Source organism: Ailuropoda melanoleuca, chromosome 20 (assembly GCF_002007445.2).
Source record: "Ailuropoda melanoleuca isolate Jingjing chromosome 20, ASM200744v2, whole genome shotgun sequence".
Taxonomy (NCBI): Eukaryota; Metazoa; Chordata; class Mammalia; order Carnivora; family Ursidae; genus Ailuropoda; species Ailuropoda melanoleuca.
This window is the reverse complement of record NC_048237.1, coordinates 9,753,269-9,774,954: the sequence shown is the minus strand read 5'-3', so window position 1 is coordinate 9,774,954 and position 21,686 is coordinate 9,753,269. Positions and strand designations below refer to the sequence as shown.

The 21,686-nt window shown below is 34.1% G+C and overlaps 1 protein-coding gene across 2 annotated transcripts in view; it reads right to left on the bottom strand.

The window, feature by feature from the left end:
- NUBPL (nucleotide binding protein like) overlaps window positions 1-21,686 on the bottom strand; it is a 201,153-nt gene that overhangs the window by 118,607 nt on the left and 60,860 nt on the right. For both annotated transcript variants that reach the window (XM_019798942.2, XM_019798943.2), the window contains exons 5-6: window positions 14,103-14,142; window positions 13,922-14,012 (exon numbers count right to left, since the gene is read on the bottom strand). In XM_019798942.2, the coding sequence (XP_019654501.1) occupies window positions 13,922-14,012; window positions 14,103-14,142 (131 nt within the window). The remainder of the gene's footprint in view (window positions 1-13,921; window positions 14,013-14,102; window positions 14,143-21,686) is intronic.

The following is a 21,686-nucleotide window of genomic DNA, read 5'->3' as shown; positions in this document are numbered from 1 at the left end:
TCTTCCCATCACAGGTGATTTTCTATTATTTAATCCTTCCAATTTTACCCAGACTCCTGATCCCCCTCACAACCTGTCTGCCTGGAAATCAGGCCTTGACTTCAATGTTTCCCTCATTAATGCCCTAAATAACTTTCCTCTTTGGACTTTCTGCCATGCTAACCCCAAATCCAACAACAAGTTTGCCCATGTCAGTTTTCAGGTTTCAGAGAGCTGCTAAAGACAGTTACAAAAACTTAGCAAAACTAAAAAATCATGATATTTAGCATCCAGTGGGCCTTTATCATGGCACAGGGATCCTATCACTAATCTCTTCATCTCTCTCTCTCTTTTTTAATTCTAAAAGCAGTTAAAAAGTATTACACCTTTGGACAGTTGTATGCCTAAGTCTGACCTTTTAGAACCATCAGCGTTAATAAGTCACCGGGGATCATCTACTAAAAATGCCAACTCCTTGTCCCTCCCCCAGATTTACTGAAGGAAAATCTTCAACGGAATTTTCAACTACCTCCCCAGATAATTTTTCTGAATACTGAAATTTATGGATCAAATTTGCTCTATTGAATAAACTATCTTTTTCCTTCCACTGAGAAGATCAAGGAAATACAACTCTTGTCTTTTTAGTGCCAGTTATGATGGGGTTCCCTCATCTACTCTTCTTTCCATTCTACTCACCAAACATGGAACTAGACTTATTTTCCAAAAATAATTCATTTACACAAATTTTTAAATCCCATTCCCTTTGGCTCTTTTATAATAAGACTCTTCCAGTAATCCTCTCATGTTCTAGAATCTTCAGTTCCTCTTCACTGTATCCTATGTGTTGGACAAGGTATGGCTGCCTCTTTTGGAAAGCAAAAGAAAAGGGCTTTCAAATGAAAAGCAAATGAAAAGGGCCTCCTTAGGCCTTCATCCTATTTTCCTTTCCTCTTCCACACCTCCTAACCCCCTGGCATGGCCAATTTTATCTAACAAGCAGAATACACCTCTATCACCATTGTCTTGCTACCACCATGGTCTTGCTATATATATCCATAATATAACTTTTTTCATTCACTATTCTACTAAAGGATTACAAGTAACCACCTAACATCTATTATCTCCTTGCCTGTTTTAAGCCTCATTCTCAAAGTCCTATTATTCTTAAAACTTTGCAAACCACTGGCTCCCAAACTTGTCTACACAATGGTATCAGTTGGAGAAGTCTAAAAATGCTGATGCCTGGGTTACAAACCAAGGATTCATGATTTAACCAGTCTAGAGTGTGACCTGAAAATGGAAATGTTTAAGATTCCCACATGATTTGGGTAGGGGTAGGGACGCCTGGTTAAGGGTCTGCCTTCAGCTGGCTACGTGTCCGCCTTCAGCTTGGGTCATGATCTCGGGGTCCTGGGATTGAGCCCCACATCAGGCCCTCTGCTTAGTGGGTAGTCTGTTTCTCCCTCTCCCTCTGTGTACTCTCTCTCTCAAATAAATAAATAAAATCTTAAAAAAAAAGAAAAAAAGAGTCACAGATGATTCTAATATGTGGATATATTGGAGAACTATTGCTCTAAACACTTTATTTTCATGACATTAGTATCCTTAATTGTTTTCTTACTTCTTGAACTACTTCTTTTCCTCTTTACTACTTCCCTCTCCTCCCACAAAATCACCCACTCAAACTAGGAATGGCAATCAAACAAACAGAGGTCCTCAACCCATTACTTTTCTCTTGCTATAATTAATATAGCTGAAGCTATGAAAGTAGAAGAGCTGTCTCAGGGCAGATGATGGTGATGATGATAGTAACAATGATACCTAATATCAACAACTCTAATACCACACTGACTATATGGTGTATCATTATTTTATGTAGCACTGAAAGAGGAAAAAAACACCTAAGATGGGGAGGAACCTGTATAAGAATCCTATATACAGCTGGGGTCCCAAAGGACTACTCTCTCTTAAACTAAAGACAAATGAAATATAAATCTACAATTTAGAAATAAATCTCAAGGGGTGCCTGGGTGGCACAGCCGTTAAGCGTCTGCCTTCGGCTCAAGGCATGATCCCAGCATTCTGGGATGGAGCCCTACATCGGGCTCCTCTGCTAGGAGCCTGCTTCTTCCTCTCTCACTCCCCCTGCTTGTGTTCCCTCTCTCGCTGGTTCTCTCTCCGTCAAAATAAATAAATAAAATCTTTAAAAAAAAAAAAAAAAAAGAAAGAAATCTCAAGGAAATGTTCATCTCTCAATTTGGGCACTGGCATAAGGCAGAAAAATACCTATATAAGAAGATAAATCAGAAGTTGTTAAGCATGCAGCTTTCCAACCTGAATTCATACCACCAGACTGGTCCCAAAACCTCTAGCAGAGAAGTCAATTTAAAGCTGCTTCAGGTTGAAAGTGCCCCAGGTTACTGGAGAAACACAAAACCGCTGGGAAAGAATCTGACAAAGCCAGGAATAAAGCAATTTGAAGAAGCCACCTCTTGTAAGATGCATCCTGATTAATGTCAAATTATACAAAAACAACCTAATTTTTGTGTTACAAATAATAAAATACAATAGAAACAGGGCACACTTATAGTTATTTAATATGCTTCTTAAGCATATTGCACATATTAACTCATTTAATCTTCACAACAATTTAACTGCCATAAGTCCCATTTTATACATAAGGAAACTATAGCTCAGAGAGGTTTGCCCAAGGAACATACAACTAATTAGATGTGCCACTGAGAATGGATTCAGGCAAATGTGGATCCAGAGTCCATGCCCTTAGCTACTGAGCCATGGCATATTTCTGGAGAACATCAACATTTAAGTGGTATACAGAGAAAAACACCTCAAACATAAAAAAAATTATGGAAGCTGCCAGAAAAAAAGATACCAATCACAGGGTAAAATTATAAAAATGATGGAAGATTTCTCATTGGAAATACTGAAAGGCAGAAGACAACGGAACAGCACCTTCAAAGAATTGAAAAAAATGCCAACACACGATTCTATATGCAGCGAAAGTAGGAAAAGAAAATAAAGATGTGCAATAAATAAAAGTTGAGAAAATTCTTCACCAGCAGACCCATACAACGAGACTAAACAAAGTTCTTCAAGCTAAACAAAAGTGACAGATGAAATTCAGTTCTAAAGAAATGAAAAGCACAGATATAGAAAATTATGGGTAATTACAATAGAATGTTTTCTTAGTTTCTTTAAAGAATGACTATTTAAATAAACCAGTAACACAGTACTGTGAGATTTATAATGTACATATATTTATTTTTTTAAAGATTTATTTATTTATTTGAGAGAGAGAGAACGAGCAGGGGAGTGGGAGAGGAAGAAGCAGACTCCCTGCTGAGCAGGGAGCCTGATACAGGGCTCGATCCCAGGACCATGGGATCATGATATGAGCCGAAGGCGCCACTAAACCGACTGAGCCACCTGGGTGCCCCAGTACAATAAATAATGTACATATATTTAAATACATCACAATAGCTCAGGTGGTTAAGCATCTGACTCTTGATTTGGGGTCAGGTCATGATCTCAGGGTCATGAGATAAAGCCCCATGTCAGGCTCAGCACTGGATGTGGAGCCTGCTTGGGATTCTCTCTCTCCCTCTCTCTTTGCCCCTCCCTTCCCCGCTCTCTCTCTCTAAAAATAAAAAATAAGATAAAATAAAATAAAATAAAATACCTCACAACAATAACAAAGGATGGGAGGTGGTGAAGAAAACTATACTGTTGTAAGATAATTAATCTTATATGAAGTACACCACAATCAAGTGGGATTTATTCCCATGATGCATGGATCAATATTTGTAAATCAATCAATGTGATAAATCACATCAACAACAGAAAGAATAAAAATCATATGATCATTTCAATAGATGCAGAAAAAGCATTTGACAGCATACAACATCCATTCATGATAAAAACCCTCAAAACAAAGTAGGTTTAGAAGGAACATACCTCAACATTATAAAGGAGATACATCAAAAACTCACAACAAACATACTCAATAGGGAAAAACTGAGAGCTTTTCCCAAGGTTAGGGACAAGAATGTCTATTCTTATCACTGTCACACAACACAGTACTAGAAGTCCTAGCCACAGCAATCAGACAAGAAAAGAAAATAAAAGGCATCTAGATCAGTAAGGAAGAAGTAAGACTTTCATTATTTGCAGATGACACAATACTCTATATAGAAAACCCCAAAGACTCCACCAAAAAACTACTAGAACTGATAAATGAATTCAGTAAGGTCACAGGATACAAAATTGATACACAGAAATCTGTTGCTTTTCTATACACTAATAATGAAGCAACAGAAAGAGAAATTTAAAAAGCAATCCCATTTACAAGTACACCAAAAATAATAAAATACCTAGGAATAAACCAAGGAGGTAAGAGATCTATACTCTGAAAACACTGATGAAAGAAATTGAAGACAACTAACAAAATGGAAAGATATTCTATGCTCATGGATTGGAAGAATTAATATTATTAAACTGTCCATACTTCTCAAAGCAATCTACAGATGAATGTAATCCCTATTAAAATACCAACAGCATTTTTCACAGAAGTAGAACAAATAATCCTAAAATTTGTATGGGAATCACAAAAGACCCTGAATAGCCAAATCACTCTTGAAAAAGAAAAACAAAGCTAGAGTTATCACAATTTCAAATTTCAAGTTATACTACAAAGCTGTAGTAATCAGAATGGTATGGTAATGGCACAAAAAAAGACACACAGATCAACAGAACAGAATAGAAAGCCCAGAAATAAACCCACAATTATATGGTGAATTAATCTTCAAGAAAGGAGGTAAGAATATGCAATGAGAAAAAGACAGTCTCTTCAACAAATGGTGCTGGGAAAACAGGATAGCCACATGCAAAAGAATGGAACTGGACCATTTTCTTACACCATACACAAAAATAAATTCAAAATAGATTAAGGATCTAAACATGAGACATGAAACCATAAAAATCCATGAAGAGAGCTCAAGCAGTAATTTCTCTGACATCGGCTATAGCAACGTTTTTCTAGATAGGTCCCCTAAAGCAATGGAAATAAAAGCAAAAAAACCTATTGGGATTACATCAAAATAGAAAGCTTCTGTACAACAGTGGCTCCTGGGTGGTTCAGTTGGTTAAGCAACTGCCTTTGGTTCAGGTCATGATCTTAGGGTCCTGGGATCAAGCCCCTCATCAGCTCCCACTCAGTGGGGAGTCTGCTTCTCCCTCTGTGCTTCTCCCTGCTCATGCTCTCTCTGCTCCCTCTCTCTCAAATAAATAAATAAATAAAATCTTAAAAAAAAAAAAGAAACCTTCTGCACAACAAAGGAAACAATCAACAACACTAAAAGACGGCATACAGAATGGGAAAAGATATTTGCAAATGACATACCTGATAAAGGATTAGTATCCAAAATATATAAAGAAGTTATACTACTCAACACCAAAAAAACCCACAAATAACCCAATGAAAAAATGGGCAGAAGACATGAACAGATATTCCTCTAAAGAGGACATGCAGATGACCATAGACACAGGCAAAAATACTCAACATCACGATCATCAGGGAAATGCAAATCACAACCACAATGAGATATCACCTCATACTTGTCAGAATGGCTAAAATCAAGAACACAAGAAACAAGTGTTGGCAAGAGTGTAAAAATAAGAAACCTTAATGCAATACTGGTGAGAATGCACACTGATACGGCCACCATGGAAAACACTATGGAGGTGACTCAAAAACTTAAAAATAAAATTATCATATGATTTAGTAATTGTACTACTGGATATTTACCCACAGAATATGAAAACACTAATTCGAAAAGATATACACACACCCCTATGTTTACTGCAGCATTATTTACAACAGCCAAATTATGGAAGCAGCCCAAGTGTCCATTGATAGATGAATGGATAAAGAAGATGTGGGGTGTGTACATGCACACACACACACACACACAGACACTGGAATATTATTCAGTCATAAAAAAGAATGAAATCTTGCCATTTGCAATAACATGGATGGAGCTGGAGAGTAAAATGCTAAGCAAAGTTAGTCAGTCAGAGAAAGGCAAATACCATATGCTTTCACTCATATGTGGAATTTAAGAAACAAAACAAATGAACAAAGGGAACAAGAGAGAAACAAATAGGTGATGGGGATTAAGAGTACACTACCCTGATGAGCACTGAGTAAAGTACAGAATTATTGAATCACTGTATTTTACACCAAAAACTAATATAACATTGTATATTAATTACACTGGAATTAAAATAAAAATAAATTAAATTAAAACCTTGAAAAACATTTTATCTAAAGTAGCACAATACAAACCCTAAAAAGAATGTGAAAAGTTAAGAAAGTTTATTATAATCCCTAAAGTAGCCACAGGATTATAATAGGAAGAGGTACAGCTGAAAAGTAATTAGAAGTGGGGCACCTGGGTGGCTCAGTCAGTTAAGCATCCAACTTAGGTCATGATCTCAGGGCTGTGGGATCAAGCCCCAAGTTGGGCTCATTGCTCAGCAGGGAGTCTGCTAGAGATTTTCTCTCTCCCTCTTCCACTGCCCCTCTCCCCACTCCCTGCACACACATGCACACACATGTACTCTCTCTCTCTCTAAAATAGATAAATAAATCTTTTTTAAAAAGCCAACAGAAGAATTCAAATAGAATTAAAGAAATATTTCATTTATCCAAAAGAATATACCAAAAAAAAAAACAGGAAGAAAAAAATAGATGAAACACATGAGAAAAAAATTAAAATCGTAGACTTAAAGCTAACTATATCAATAATTACAGTACGTGTAAATGGACTAAGCAGTCTAATTAAAAGCCAGAGATTATCAGGCTGGATAATATATCAAGACACTACAAAATATCCATTTTAAATATAATGAAACACAAGGTTAAAAGTAAAAGAATAAAAAAGATATTCTATGGAAAGAAAACTAATGTTGCTATATTAGCATCAGATAAAGATGAGAGTTTATCAGAGATAAAGAGAAAAACTTCACAACAATAAAAAGGTCAATTCACCAGGAAGATATAACAAGTCTAAATGTGTGTTTAGAGATTCAAAATATATGAGGTAAAAACCAAATTAGAGAAAATCCACAATCACAGTTGGAGATTTTAACAATCCTCTCTCAGTAGGTCACAAAGTAAGTAGATAAGAAGTCAGTAAATATATTAATGAGTTGAACAATACTGTCGACTTGACCTAAATGGTATTTACAGAATATTAATAACAACAGCTGCAAAATACAATTTCTGTCTAAACGCATATGGGACAATCACAAAGATGGACCACATGTTAGTCCATAAAGCCTCAAAAATTTTTTAAAAGATTGACATTTTACTGAGTAAATTCTCTAACCAAAACAAAATTACGCTAGAAATAAATATGTTATTATTAAAAAGATCCCCAAATGTTAGGAAAATTAAGTAACACACTACAAAAATAAAAAAAAAAGAAATTTGAAATGATTTATTTTAAACTGAATGACAATGAAAAGACAACATATCAGTATTTGCAGGATTCTAAGAAATGACTAAAGATAATTTACAATCATGACTACTTATACTAAAAAACAAGAAATGTTTAAAATGAATTATCTAAGTTTCTAACTTAAGAAGGTAGAAAAAAGAAGAGCTTGAAATTTTAAAAAGGAAGAAAATAGTAACAGTGGAAGACAATGACATAGGAAATAAATATAAAGTAGAGAACATTTCAAAAGCCAAAATTTGATTCTCGGAAAAAGTTAATAAAATTGATAAACCCTAGCAAAAAAATCAATAAAAGAGAAAAAAAAATTACCAATATTAGGAATAAAGAGGAAACTGCATCTCATATACATTGGATCTCATATTCTATTTTAAAAGGTAGCAGGCTAAATAAACGATAAATAAATAAAAAATAAAAGGCTGTAGACAATATTATGAACAACCTTATGTATATTTTCCATAACTCAGGTGAAATAATAAACTCCTATAAAACACAATGAAACTGAAACAAGATGAAATCAAAAGTCTCACTAGAATTAATCCTCAAAAACCTTCTCCTAACCGAGGAGAAAAAAACAAACACTCCAGCTCCAGATTTCCTTGACAAATTCCACCAAATACAAATATTACACTTAAGCTAATAATTTTACAGCAACACTTTCACAAAAGAGAAGAGGAAGAAAGTACTTCTAAACTCATTTTACAAGACCAAGATAGCCCCCTATAATACCAGAAAAAGACATTATAGGAAAAACAAATTAGAAACTATTGTTATTAATATTAATTAACATTAAACTATTAATATTAATATTCCTCATAAATATTGATCTAAAACTTAATAAAATACTAGCAAATTTAATCTAGCAATATATTAGAAGTAATTACAATATTACTTATTATAATTAAAATAGTATGACCAAGAAAAATCTATCCCAGGAATGCAAGGTTGGTACAATACAGAAAATCAATGTAAATCACACCATCCATAAAATAAAAGAGAAAAACCACATCATCATTTCAATAAATGTGGAGGAAAAAGCATTTGAAAAAAAATTCAATGCCCATCCACAATAAAAACTCTTAGCAAACAAAGAAACAGGGAGGAGAGAGATTAGTGAAAACCTACTACTATCATTCTTGAAGATAAAATACTTATTGTTACCCTACCCTACAAATCCAGATAAGACAAGGATGTCTGCTCTCATCTTTTCTACTAGGTAGTGCAATAAGAAAACGAGAAAATGAAATGAAAGAAATAGATTGGAAAGGAAGCAGTGAAGCTGTTTTACTTACAGACAACATAATCACGTGCATATAAATTACCAAGAAGCTACTAAACGACTACTTAAAAACAGAAATTTAGCAAAGTCACATAACACAAGGTTAATATACAAAAATAGTGTATACTCTGTCCTAACAGCAAACAATTCGAAATACAAAATACAATTTCAAAGTCATCTCAGAATATAAAATATTTAGAATAAATCTAACAAAAGTACAAGACCGGTACTCTAAAAACTACATATTATTCCAAGAAATTAAAAAACATCTAAATAAATATAGAAACTTACCATGCTCATGGATTAGAAGCCTCAATATTGTCAGGATCTTGATTCACAAAATATTGACCTATACATTCAATACCATTCATTATACATTCAGTATCATCCTAATGAAAATACCAACATGGTTTTCTGTACAAATCGACAAGCTGAATCTAAAATTTATACAGAAATGGAAAAGAACCTAATGTAACTAAAACAATCTTGAAAAAAAGAAGTTGAAAGACTCATACTTTCTGACTTTAAACCTCCTACACAGCTACAATTATCAGATAGTAAGGTTCTACTCTAAGGCTTAAACAAAATAGATGGAACACAATACAGGATCCAGAGATAAACACATACACATATACTCAATTGATATTCATCTAAGGTATCAAGTCAATTCAGTGGGAAAAGGAAGTCTTTTAAACAAATGGTGCTAGAACAACTATAAAAACTACTATGTCTTCCCACTCTACCAATTAGTTTGATTCTGACACTATCTACCTGGATACAGCATCAGATCCCACAGATTAATTAAGGGCTCGGTCCCACTAGACTACTCCCACTTCAGATACCAAACACAAGTTCAGGCTGTTACCTCTGCATCTGGACTGACTAGCTATAAATCAGATGTTTCCATGACTCCCTCCTTCAGGTTTGATTAATGTGTTAGAGCAGATCACAGAACTCAGAGAAACATCTACTTATGTTTACTAGTTTATCTGTAAAGAATACAGATAAATAGCCAGATGAAGAGATACAAAGGGAAAGGTCCAAGAAGGCCCTCAGCATAGAAGCTTCTGTCCCCATGGAACTAGGTTTACACAACCCACCAGGATGTAGATACACTCACCAACCCAGAAGCTCATCAAGAGTTATCACAGAGCTTAATCTGCACCCTACCCTCCCTCCCCTTCCCAGAGGTCAGTGGGTAGGGCTGAAAGTCCTAACCCTCTAAACAATTAGTCTTTCTGGTGATCCACCCCATCCTGAGACTATCCAGGGACCCCCACCCTAAGTCACCTTACTAGCATGTACTCAGGTGTGCTCAAAAAGGGGCTCCTCATGAGTTACAAAAGATATTCCTATCATCAGGAAATTCTAAGGTTCTTAGGAGCTTTGTACCAGGACCCAGGGACAAAGAACAAATATATTTGCTATTATAACACAACTATGAAAAAATATAAACCCTTAGCCCACTTCCCACACAAAATTTAAATCATGATGTGCAAGGCAAAGCTATAAAGCTTTGAGGAAAAAATATATAAGAATATCTTTATAACCTTGGGGTAGATAGGCAAAGATTTCTTAGGACACAAAAAGCATTCAACATTCAAAAAAAAATTTTTTTTTGATAAATTGGATCTCATGAAAATTTAAAACACCAGTTAATCAAAAGGTAAGCCACAGACTGGGAAAAATATTCCCAATACATGTATCTGACAATAGATTCACAGCCAGAATATATTAATACTCTTGCAACTCAATTACAAGAAGAAAAATGAGCCAATAAAAAAAATGAGTAAAAGACTTGAACAGACACTTCATAAAGGAAGATATAGTGATTTAATATGCACACGAAAAGGGGCTAAACATCATTGATCATCAGGGAAGCAGAACTAAAACAATAAGAAGATACCATTTTATACCCACTAGCGAAGAGACTGACAACACCAAATACGGACAAGATGTGAAGAAAACGAAACTCTTATGAACCTTGTACAAGATTTTATAGCAGCATTATTCAAAACTGGAGTTATCCAAAAACAGGAGTCTACCCAAATGTCCATCAGCTGAAGAACAAACAGTATTTGATTATATTCATGTGATGGAATTCTACTCAGGAATAAAAAGGATTCAACTACTGATACAGGCAACAACAGGATGATGCTCAAAAGCATTAGGCTAAAAGAAAGAAACCAGATACAAAAGGCTACACAGTCTGTAGGGCTCCATTTATATGAAGTATAAGAACAAAACAGAACTCATTTATGATACTAGAAATCACAACTGTGATGGCCTACGAGTGGGGAAGTGAACAGAAGGAAGCCCAAGGAAATGTTGTAGGGGGATGAAAACGTTCTCTATATTGACTGAGGTGTGGTTAAACAGGTATATACATTTATCAAAAATTACTGAAACGTACATGTAAGATCTCTGCATCCCATCGTATGTATAATTTTAACTCTATAAAATATCATGGGGGGGGAAGACTTTAAACCAGACTTTTAGGTCAGACGGCAGACTGACCACAAGCATTTATTTTCTTCCCCCAGAAACAGCAACTGGGAAGAGACATCAAAGGAGCTTCTGGAACACTAGTATTCCATTTATCGTGTCCTGAAAAATTATATAGGTATTTTCACCTTGAGATAATTCATCTATCTGTACGTTTATGATTTGTATACTCTTCTAATATATAATATTCAATTTTTTTCATCAATGAATCAGGTAACCTCCACAATCCACTGCTGTACAGAGCATTTATCCAGCTACTAAATTTTCACAAAGGGTGTTAAACTTACAAAAAACTGGTCTGCTTTCTAATGCAAAACAAAAAAACGAAAACAAAATACTCCTTAATTAACAGTTGACATGATCATTACAGGTCACAGTGTAGTTCAAAAATATCAGCTTTCAGCTCCAATTAAAATGAGCAAATGATAATAGTAACTTTTCAAAAGAATGTAAGGTAAATATGTAGTCTGAGGCCTTAGAGGCCTTACGGGATACCTAGAGCACCCCAATAAAATAAGTTATGGAGCCATTTTCTCACCCCATCTTTCATCCTGATATTTTGTAGCATGTTTGTTAAAAATGTACTTTCAGAACTTATCAGAGTAAACTGACTTTTATATGATTTACGTGTCAGAGAGCCAAATCTCCAAATCTCCACTAGTTCCTCAACCAGATTATCAAATTCCATAAATATTTTTTAAGCATGTTAGCATCTGATGAATGTTGAGAAGAACATGAATAATGTCAGATGACTGAAGTGATGGGAGTGTAGCTGAATTCAGAAATCAAAATGTATAATCCCAGCAATTAACACAATTATTCTATATTCTCTGACAGTATTCAGCAGTAAATAGAAGAGGCTGGGTTACGGAGGGATAATGACTGAGCATGTGGAATGGGATCCTGCCCTTCCTCTCTTCCCCAATTCCTCATAGAATGAAAAAACAATATAGTATGGTTCCTTCAGATTTTTGATCTTTCACCTCTGGTTTCATAAAGTTTTCCTCATTTACAAAAGTAGTTACTAAATCTAAGTTTGAATTTCAGGTGCAAATTTTCTGCAGCCTAATTAATTTGCGCTGTCAGGTTTACTCTCACTTCTCCCATGGGACACTCCCTTTGCCCCTCTCCTGAGGGTCTGTGCACACTGGGTCTCTCTCTTCCACATTCAGGGGTTCCTTTGCAGAGATGTTTTCATCACCTGTTGCAATCTGAGGTTTAAATGGAACTTAATACTCAAAAAGGATATTTAAAGGCAGGATCCTGCATCCCTCAGAAAGGAGCATCAACACTTAGCTAAATCTCTGTGTCTCTTATCACTGACTTGGGTCTCTAAGTCTCTGATCACTGTGGAAAGCAGAAGTATTTCCATCTTCTTGTGGCCATCCATAAGGTTTAGGAGAAAATCTGAATCATTTCCTGTTGAAAATTACAACACTAACAGAGGGGAAAAATGAGTACTTAAAATATTCTGATGACAAAATCAGAATTTTCCTTTTGGTGCTTCTAAATTTCTATTGACTCTAACTTTAAATATAAACTGAATAAAGACGGTTTTAGAATATCCTTTAAAAAAAAAAAAAGAGGCTGGGTTAATCCACACAAATAAAGGATAAAGATCAGGTCACAAAGGAATTGGTAAAGAAGGAGTATTGTTGGGAGTATAGTTGAAATAGCCAACTATGGGATCTGAGCATAAAAAGGGAGGAAATGCAGCTGAGAGACTTGACTGCACTAGAAAAGTAGGAGGATTCTAGGACCAGAGATCAAAGAGAACATTTATTAGAACTCAAGCAGCAGAAGGAAGACAAGATGTGACAATGAAAAAAAGAAGAGTTTCAGAGTTCAAGACACATTTCATCTACCAACTCTTGCAAACAGAAATGAATACAGGAATATCCATGATTAGAATTATCAACCTATGCCTGACCCAAAGTGAAATCTGAATACATAAGGGGTAATTGCTGTAAATGGTGGAGAAAATACAAATTACTTCTGGTATTTACCTAGAACATAATTAACTGTAAATTCACAGCTACTAGAAAAAAATTAAAATTATTTCTATAAATAACAGACAGCCCATCTGATATTTTTAGGTTATCCAATCAACTGTTCTCTTCCTTAAGGATAAATTTAAGTTGATTGGACAGATATTATATACATAAATATAGAGCCAGATATACTCAAAATAAAACAGAATTTCATTTTTTTCTAAAGCAATTTTAAAACGAGCATGATTTATGTAATTTTTTTTATATCCAAGAACTTCTACACTGCCCTTATAATTCAATATTGGCCATAATGAGAATAACCATAAATTTAAAGAAGGCAGATTCTTATAAGATAGATTTCTTCATCTCACTACAGACTCAACAAAGCAAAAGAACAATATAAAATAAGACATTAGGATTTCCAGTTCTCGTAAGCAATGGGGAAGATTAAATCACAGACCAGTAAAATTGGTCTTGGCACCACAGACCTCATTATATATTCAGTCTACTGCTGGATTCTTTTGCAAAACATCTCAAACCTGACTGCAAAATTTAACAACTCTCTAATCAGCAAATGCATTAACCACAGTGTGCCAATAATAAAATGATACTCAATGCAATTTTCTTACCTGCCTCAACAGTTTCTCAATAGCTGACATTACCATAAGGCCTCTCCAAACAACTGGTGCAGTCTCCTCAACCAGGAAGCCCATAGACATACTGCAATAGTAAACCAAAAATACAACTAATTTACATACATAAATCAATATTATTTTGAAAAGTAGCATAAAGTAAAAAAGATATACTTACCAAGCAATACCATAATTCAAAAGAGGCCTCATTAGGTTGCCTGAAATTTAAAAAACAAAAAACAAAAAAACCCTCTGTTTTAGAATATATAAACATACTGACTTACTTTCTTATCAAAAAGTGTCAAATTAACCAAAAAAAAAGTGTCAAATTAAAAATACAAATGGCTACTCATACTGCTGCTGTTTAACTTTCAAATGATTCACCTCAATCTCCAACAGTTTAAACATTATACCAAACATACAACCAATACTTCCAATAGATGCACATCTATAAATAGTTGGAATATAGTTTTAAGAAACAATCCGTCTAGGGGTGTCTGGGTGCCACAGTCAGTTAACCATCTGCCTTTGGCTCAGGTCATGATCTCAGGGTTCTGGGATCAAGCCCCGTGTCAGGCTCCCTGTCAAGAAGGAAGCCTGCTTCTCCCTCTCCCTTTGCCACCTCTCCCCCAAACCTGCTGCTCATACTCTCTCCCGCTATCTCCCTCTCTCTCAAATAAATAAAATCTTTTAAAAAAAGAAGAAACAATCCATCTGTAATTTTTAAGTGTCTCTAACAAATAGCCTCAAGACGTAATTTTATCCACCAATTTTATTCATATGTAGACACATAAATTACATACTTAGGTTTATCTAGTATGCACATACATGACAAGTACACATACAAATACGCATACACGCATCTAATAAGTTCTCCATATTTCTTTCTCCCTTACTTGAAGAATTTGTAAAGCATAAAAATCCAAGAGTAGAAAAACTCTATTTTGTATCTCAACACAGTAAAATCATTATATGAAAAACCCACAGCAAACATCATACTCAATGGTAAAAGACAAAGTTTTTCCTCTAAGATCAGGAACAAGACAAGGATGCCCACTTCTGCCACTTTTATTCAACATAATACTGAAAGAGCCAGAGCAATTAGATAAGAAAAAGAAACGAACAGCATTCAAATTGGAACAGAAAAAATCAAGTTTTCTCTTCTCACAGATATGATCTTATATATAGAAAACATTTAAGATTCCACAAAAAACTATTAGAGCTAATAAATGAACTCAGCAAAGTAGCAGGATACAAAGTCAACACATAAAAATCCATTGCATTTCTATACACAAACGATAAATAATCTGAAAAGAAAACTACAAAAACATTCCCATTTATAACAGCATCAAAAAGAATCAAATACTTGGGAATTAATGTCACCAAGAAGGTGAAAGATTTGTACAATGCAAACCTCAAAACATTGCTGAAAAAATCAGAGAAGACATAAGTAAAAGGAAACACATATCATGTTCACTGACTGGAAGACTTAATATTGTCAATACTGCCCAAAGCAATCTACTGATGCAATGCAACCTTATCAAAATTCCAATGACATTTTTTGCAGAAATAAAAAAATCCATCCTAAAATTCATATGGAATCTGAAAGGATCCCAAAGAGGCAAATCAATCTAGAAAAGAAGAACAAAGCTGGAGTATTCACACCTCCTGATTTCAAAATTTATTACAAAGCTACAGTAAACAAATCAGTGAGATACTGGCATAAAGACAGATAAACAGACCAATGGAATAGAATAGAGAGACTAGAAATAAAACCATCACATATACAGTCAAATGGTTTTTGATGGGGAGCCAAAATTATTTAATGGGGAAAGGACAATCTTTTCAACAACTGGTGCTGAGAAAACTGGGTATCCATATGCAAAAGAATGAAGTTAGACCATTACATACAGAAAAATTAAGTCAAAATGGGCCAAAGACCTAAATGTAAGAGGTAAAACTATAAGACTCTTAGAAAAAAACATAGAACATGTCATTGGATTTAGCAATGATTTCTTGGGTGTAACATCAAAAGCACAAGCAACAAAAGTAATAGAAAAATTGAAATTAATGACAAAAAAATTTTATTTAAAGTTTTTTAAATTTACTTATTTGTCAGAATGAGAGAGAGAGAAAGCACAAGCAGGGGGAGCAGTAAGCAGAGGGAGAAGCAGTCTCCCTGGTGATCAAGGAGCACGATGTGGGACTGGATCTCAGGACTCTGAGATCATGACCCAAGCCGAAGGCAGCTGTTTAAATGACTGAGCCACCAGAGTATACCTGGACTTGATGAAAATTTTTAAATGTTGTGCATCAAAGACAGTATCAGCAAGCAAAAAAGCAAGCCACAAAATGAGAAAAAACATCTATAAATCATATATCTTATCAGGAATTCATACCCAGAACATATTAAATCTTAAAACTCAACAACAAAAACAAAAAACAAAACCTAATTCAAAATCGGCAAAGGAAGTAAAGAGACGTTTCTTCAAGGAAGATATACAAATGGCCAAAAAGCACATAGAAAAATGTTCAATATCACCGATCATTAGGGAAATGCGTATCAAAATTACAGTAAGAAACCACCTCATACCTATTAGGATGGCTACCATCAAAAAAAAAAAAAAAAAAACCCAACCCACAAACAAATAATAATACAGTATATGTTACCTAAATTGAACTCAAATAAGATATATTTTTTTAAATAGTCAAGTTGTACTATAAAATGGTTCCCGAAAATCAATATCCTATAACCCTCTCCTATTCTTAATCCCCAGAGCCAACAACTCTCAACACAATTGATTTTTTTAACTTCTTATTTTGAATTAATCTTAGGCTTATAGAAAGTTGCAAAAACAGTACAGACTCCTCATATACCCTTTACCTAGCTTTCCATAATGTTAACATCTTAAATAACCGAAGTACAATTACCATAACCAGGAAATTAACATTGATATAGTATGGTTAATTAATCTGTGAACCTTATTCAAAGTTTCACAGTTTTCAGTTATCTCACAAAATATTACAGGATATAGTTCTTTTTTCATTAACACAGGCACACTTTTCATGCACTCATCCTTTCAATGTAATTATACTACCATTTTTATTAGATAATCATGTAAAGGTTACTAACAGCTGAGCAGCGTAGCATACAATATGATTAATTTTTCTTTGTTTCCCTGAATTGGTGGTAGGGAGATCTTTGTGGTGCATTTATGTGTTTCCTTCATTTTCTATGTATTTCCTTGTAATTTGTTCCTAAACTATGTTCCAGTTGTATAAATATCAAATACATTAATCAAAAGTACTAGGCACGGGTGCCTGGGTGGCACAGCGGTTAAGCGTCTGCCTTCGGCTCAGGACGTGGATCCCGGCGTTGTGGGATCGAGCCCCACATCAGGCTCTTCTGCTATGAGCCTGCTTCTTCCTCTCCCACTCCCCCTGCTTGTGTTCCCTCTCTCGCTGGCTGTCTCTATCTCTGTCAAATAAATAAATAAAATCTTTAAAAAAAAAAAAAAAGCACTAGGCATGCATGTTCATTATCTTGAACAAGACTCTGGTGAACTCTTTATAGTGTCTTCAGAACAACAGAAGTTCTTTCTTTTTAAATAATTTTTATATATTTTTATATTTTATATTTTTAATTTGTTTTTATTTTTAAGTAATCTCTATACCCAATGTGGGGCTCAAATTTACAACCCCAAGATCAAGAGTCACATGCTCTACTGACTGAGGCAGCCAGGCACCCCCCAGAAGTTCTTATTTTTTATGTAATCAAATAAATTAATTTTTTCCTTTATGGTGTACCCTTTTTCTTAGTGAAGAAAGCCTTCCCTAATATATTGTCATTGAGATATTCTCTTATATTGTCTTCTAAACCCTTTATAGTTTTACAGTTCAGATTTAAGTTCTTAAACCATTTGAAATTAATTTCTGTGTACCTTGTAAGGATCCATTTTCTTTTTATTTCCATGTGGATAATAAATTGTCCTACCGTCAATAATCTGCAATGCCAGCTTTGTCATAAATCAGGTTTCCATATATGTGTAAGTGTGTTCCTGGGCTCTCTATTCACTCAGTTCCACAATAGAGTACATGCTATATACCTTTACAGTAAGTTCTGCTCGCTGGCAGAGTAAATCCTCTACCTGGTTCTCTCTCTTCAGGAGTGGCTTGCCTATTCGCAGCCTTTTGCTCATCTTTATAAACTGTATATTCAACTTGGTCACTTCCCACAAATGGAAGTTTGACTAAATTCGTGAGACTATTAGAAAAAATTGACATCTTTATAAAATTCTGTATTCCTATCCATGAACACCTTGTTTTTCCATTTATATACACTTTAAAATCTTTCAATAAAGTTTTACAATTTTTTTCCACATAAAATTCATACACTTTTGTTAGATTTGTCCCCAGGTGCCCTGTATTTCTTAAGCTATTTGTATCTTTTCTGAAATTGCATTTTCTAACTCATTATTGCTAGTATATAGAAATTTAATTTTCTCATATATTATTCTTATATCTAGCCACCCTGCTAAATTCCCTTATTCATTTACATAATTTAAAGTTTTTTTTAAATTTTTTATATTAATAATGATATTTTCTACAAACAGTGACAGTTTGCTTCTTTTATCCAATTCCTCATTCATTATTGTCACTATGTGTTTGGATATATTTGCAGATGAGAAGTACCTATATAATGTTAAATAAAATCTGTGATATGAAGACTCCTTGTCTCATTCCTAATTTTAAATGAAATGCTTTTAACAGTTAACCGTGAATATGATTCTTGCTATGTATTTTTTATAAATCAGGTTAAATAAAATTCCCTTTCAGTCCTAGTTCAAGAAGAGTATTGCTATAAATGGTTATTTGAATTTATAGAATGCCTTCCCAGCGTCTTTCTGAATTATCATATACTTTTTCTCCTTTAACCTACTAAAATGGTAAGTTACATTAACAAATTTTTTTTCTTTTTTTTTTTAAAGATTTTATTTATTTATTTGACAGAGATAGAAACAGCCAGCGAGAGAGGGAACACAAGCAGGGGGAGTGGGAGAGGAAGAAGCAGGCTCATAGTGGAGGAGCCTGATGTGGGGCTCAATCCCACAACGCCGGGATCACGCCCTGAGCCGAAGGCAGACGCTTAACCGCTGTGCCACCCAGGCGCCCCAACAAATTTTTTTTTCTAATGTTGAACCAAACTTGCTTCCCTGGATTAAACCCAATTTAATCACAACATAGTTATTTTATACAATGCTAAATGGCTTGTTAATATTGGCTTAAGATTTTTTACATACGTTAATTAGGGAAACTGGCCTATAATTTTCCCTTTTCAGAAATTCTATCCTACTAAGCTTTTACTAGCTTCATAAACTAAACTGGGAAGTATTATATATTTTTCTATTCCATGAATGAATTTGTATATAAGATTGGAATTATTTCTTGAATACTGACCTATTTGCATGGTTAATATTTTTAACTACTGATTCCATTTCTTAGTAGGTATGGAATAATCTAGATGTTCTATTCCTTCCTCAATCTGGTTTAGTGATATACATTTTTCTAGAGATTTCCCATCTCAACAAATTTTCAGATGTATTAGCATAAAGTTGTCCAAACATCTTCTCATATTTGAAACCCATGGTTATATTTATTGGGTCCCTTTTTTTATTTCTAATATATTTATAGGTCTTCTCTCCCTTTACTTTTTAATTCTACCTTGCCAGGCATTGTCTAATTTATTAGTCTTCAAAAAACCAATTTTTGGTTCTCTTGGTTCTTTACTGTATCTTTGTTTTCAAGTTCATTAACTTCTGCTCTTAATCACTTCCTTCCTTCTACTTTCTTTGGGTTTACTGCATTGTTCTAACTTCTTAAGTTAAAAAGCTCATTTATTTTCAGTCTTTCTTCTTTCATAAATATAAATACTGAAGACTATCTCTAAATATTATTTTAGCTTTATCCCACAAGTTTTCATTTTTATTATTTGTCCTTCCAACCATGGGTTATTTAGAAATTGTTTTTAATTTTCAAATGTGTAGATGTTTTTAGTTATTTTGTTATAAACTTCTAAATTAATTGTGTGGTAGTTAAAGAGTGTAGTCTGAATGATACCAATCTTCGAAATTCACTGACACTTGCTTCATGGTCTGTTCCATATCAATTTTTGTAAATGTTCTAGGTGTGGTTGAAAAGAAAATTTCACTTATAGCCATTAGATCAGGCTTGTTTATAGGTAGTAATCCTTTACTTTCAGTAATACTTTTGCTTTAAAGTCTATTTTGTCTGATACTAACATAACTATACCTACTTTCACTTCATCTCTTTTATGTTTTTCCAATCCTTTAACTTTTAACCTATGTATATTTTTATGTTTTAAGTAATATCTCTTGTAAATAGCTTTAATCTATCTGGGTTTTGGTTTTACTTTTTGTTTTCTCTTAACAATATTACACTTTAGCTAGTAAGTTGGGTAATATTTAAATTTATATTGCTGATATATTTGTACTCATATCTACCATTCTACTCTGTAGTTTCTCTATGCCTCACTTTTTTTTAGTAGTCTTATTTTTTTTTAAAATTCTTCCTCTCATTACATTTTTTCCTCTTTTAGAATAGAAATCATATAGTCTATTTCTACTCTTATAATGATTATCTAGTATTTTTTTAAAAACATATTTAAAGTGTAAAGTTAAGCAATTCTTCTATCTTCTTCCTCTTTGTTTCAAATCCAATAACTGTCCTTCCCAAACCAACTCATAAGCCAGTTTTCCCGAATTTTAGTTCTCTTAGAAAATTCTCAGCCATTATCTCCTTAAATAGTGCCTCTGTTAGTTTTTCCATTATCTCCTTCTAGAACAATGATTAGACCTGTGTTGGACCTTCTGCTATCCTCCATGTCTCTCAAACTATTTTTCAAATAGTTTTCTAATAATTTCCTTTAAATTTTCTAGGTGGACAACCATATTTTGCCTTTTCCTTTCCACTATTAATAACTCTTACTTCTTTCTCTTGTTTTAGTGGATTGGCCAAAACCTGCAATAGCAATGGCACTGAATTTGTTTTTAGTGTAACATAGAAAAGATTACACCAAAATAAAATAGGAGAATATGGATAACATCTATTCACCTAATCCTCCATTTGAAATAGATGATCTAAGTAGTTTGAGACTGTTCAAAACATGGCTTTAAGTTCAAACTAAAACTGGAAATTTAAACTATGTGTTATGGACTGAATGTTGTGTTCCCACCAAAATGTATATGTTGAAATCCTAACCCCCAATGTGATGGTAGAGTGATTATTAGGTCCTGAGGGCTGAACTCTTGTGAATGGGCTTAGTACCCTTATAAAAATACTCGATGGAGAGCTCCCTTGTCCTGTCTGCCATTAGAGGACAGAGTGAGAAGACAGCTGTCTATGAACCAGTAAGCAGGTCTTCACCAGATATCAAAGCTGCTAGCACCTTGATCTTGAACTTTCTAGCCTCCAAATGTGTGAGAAATAAATGTTTGTGGTTTAAGCCACCAGCCTAGGGGATTTTTGTTATAGCAGCCTGAACAAACTAAGACACTGGGACAGTCCAAAGCCTTTTCACAAAATTGGAAACCAAAATCTCTAACACCATATATGAATAATCTTTAATCTACTTCATCAGTATGCTAAATCCCAATCCAGGAAAAATGTGTGCTTTAAATACTTCTTGTAATTTAGTGAATAATAAATGGTAAACTGAAACCAGCAATGTGAGCAGATTCATCAT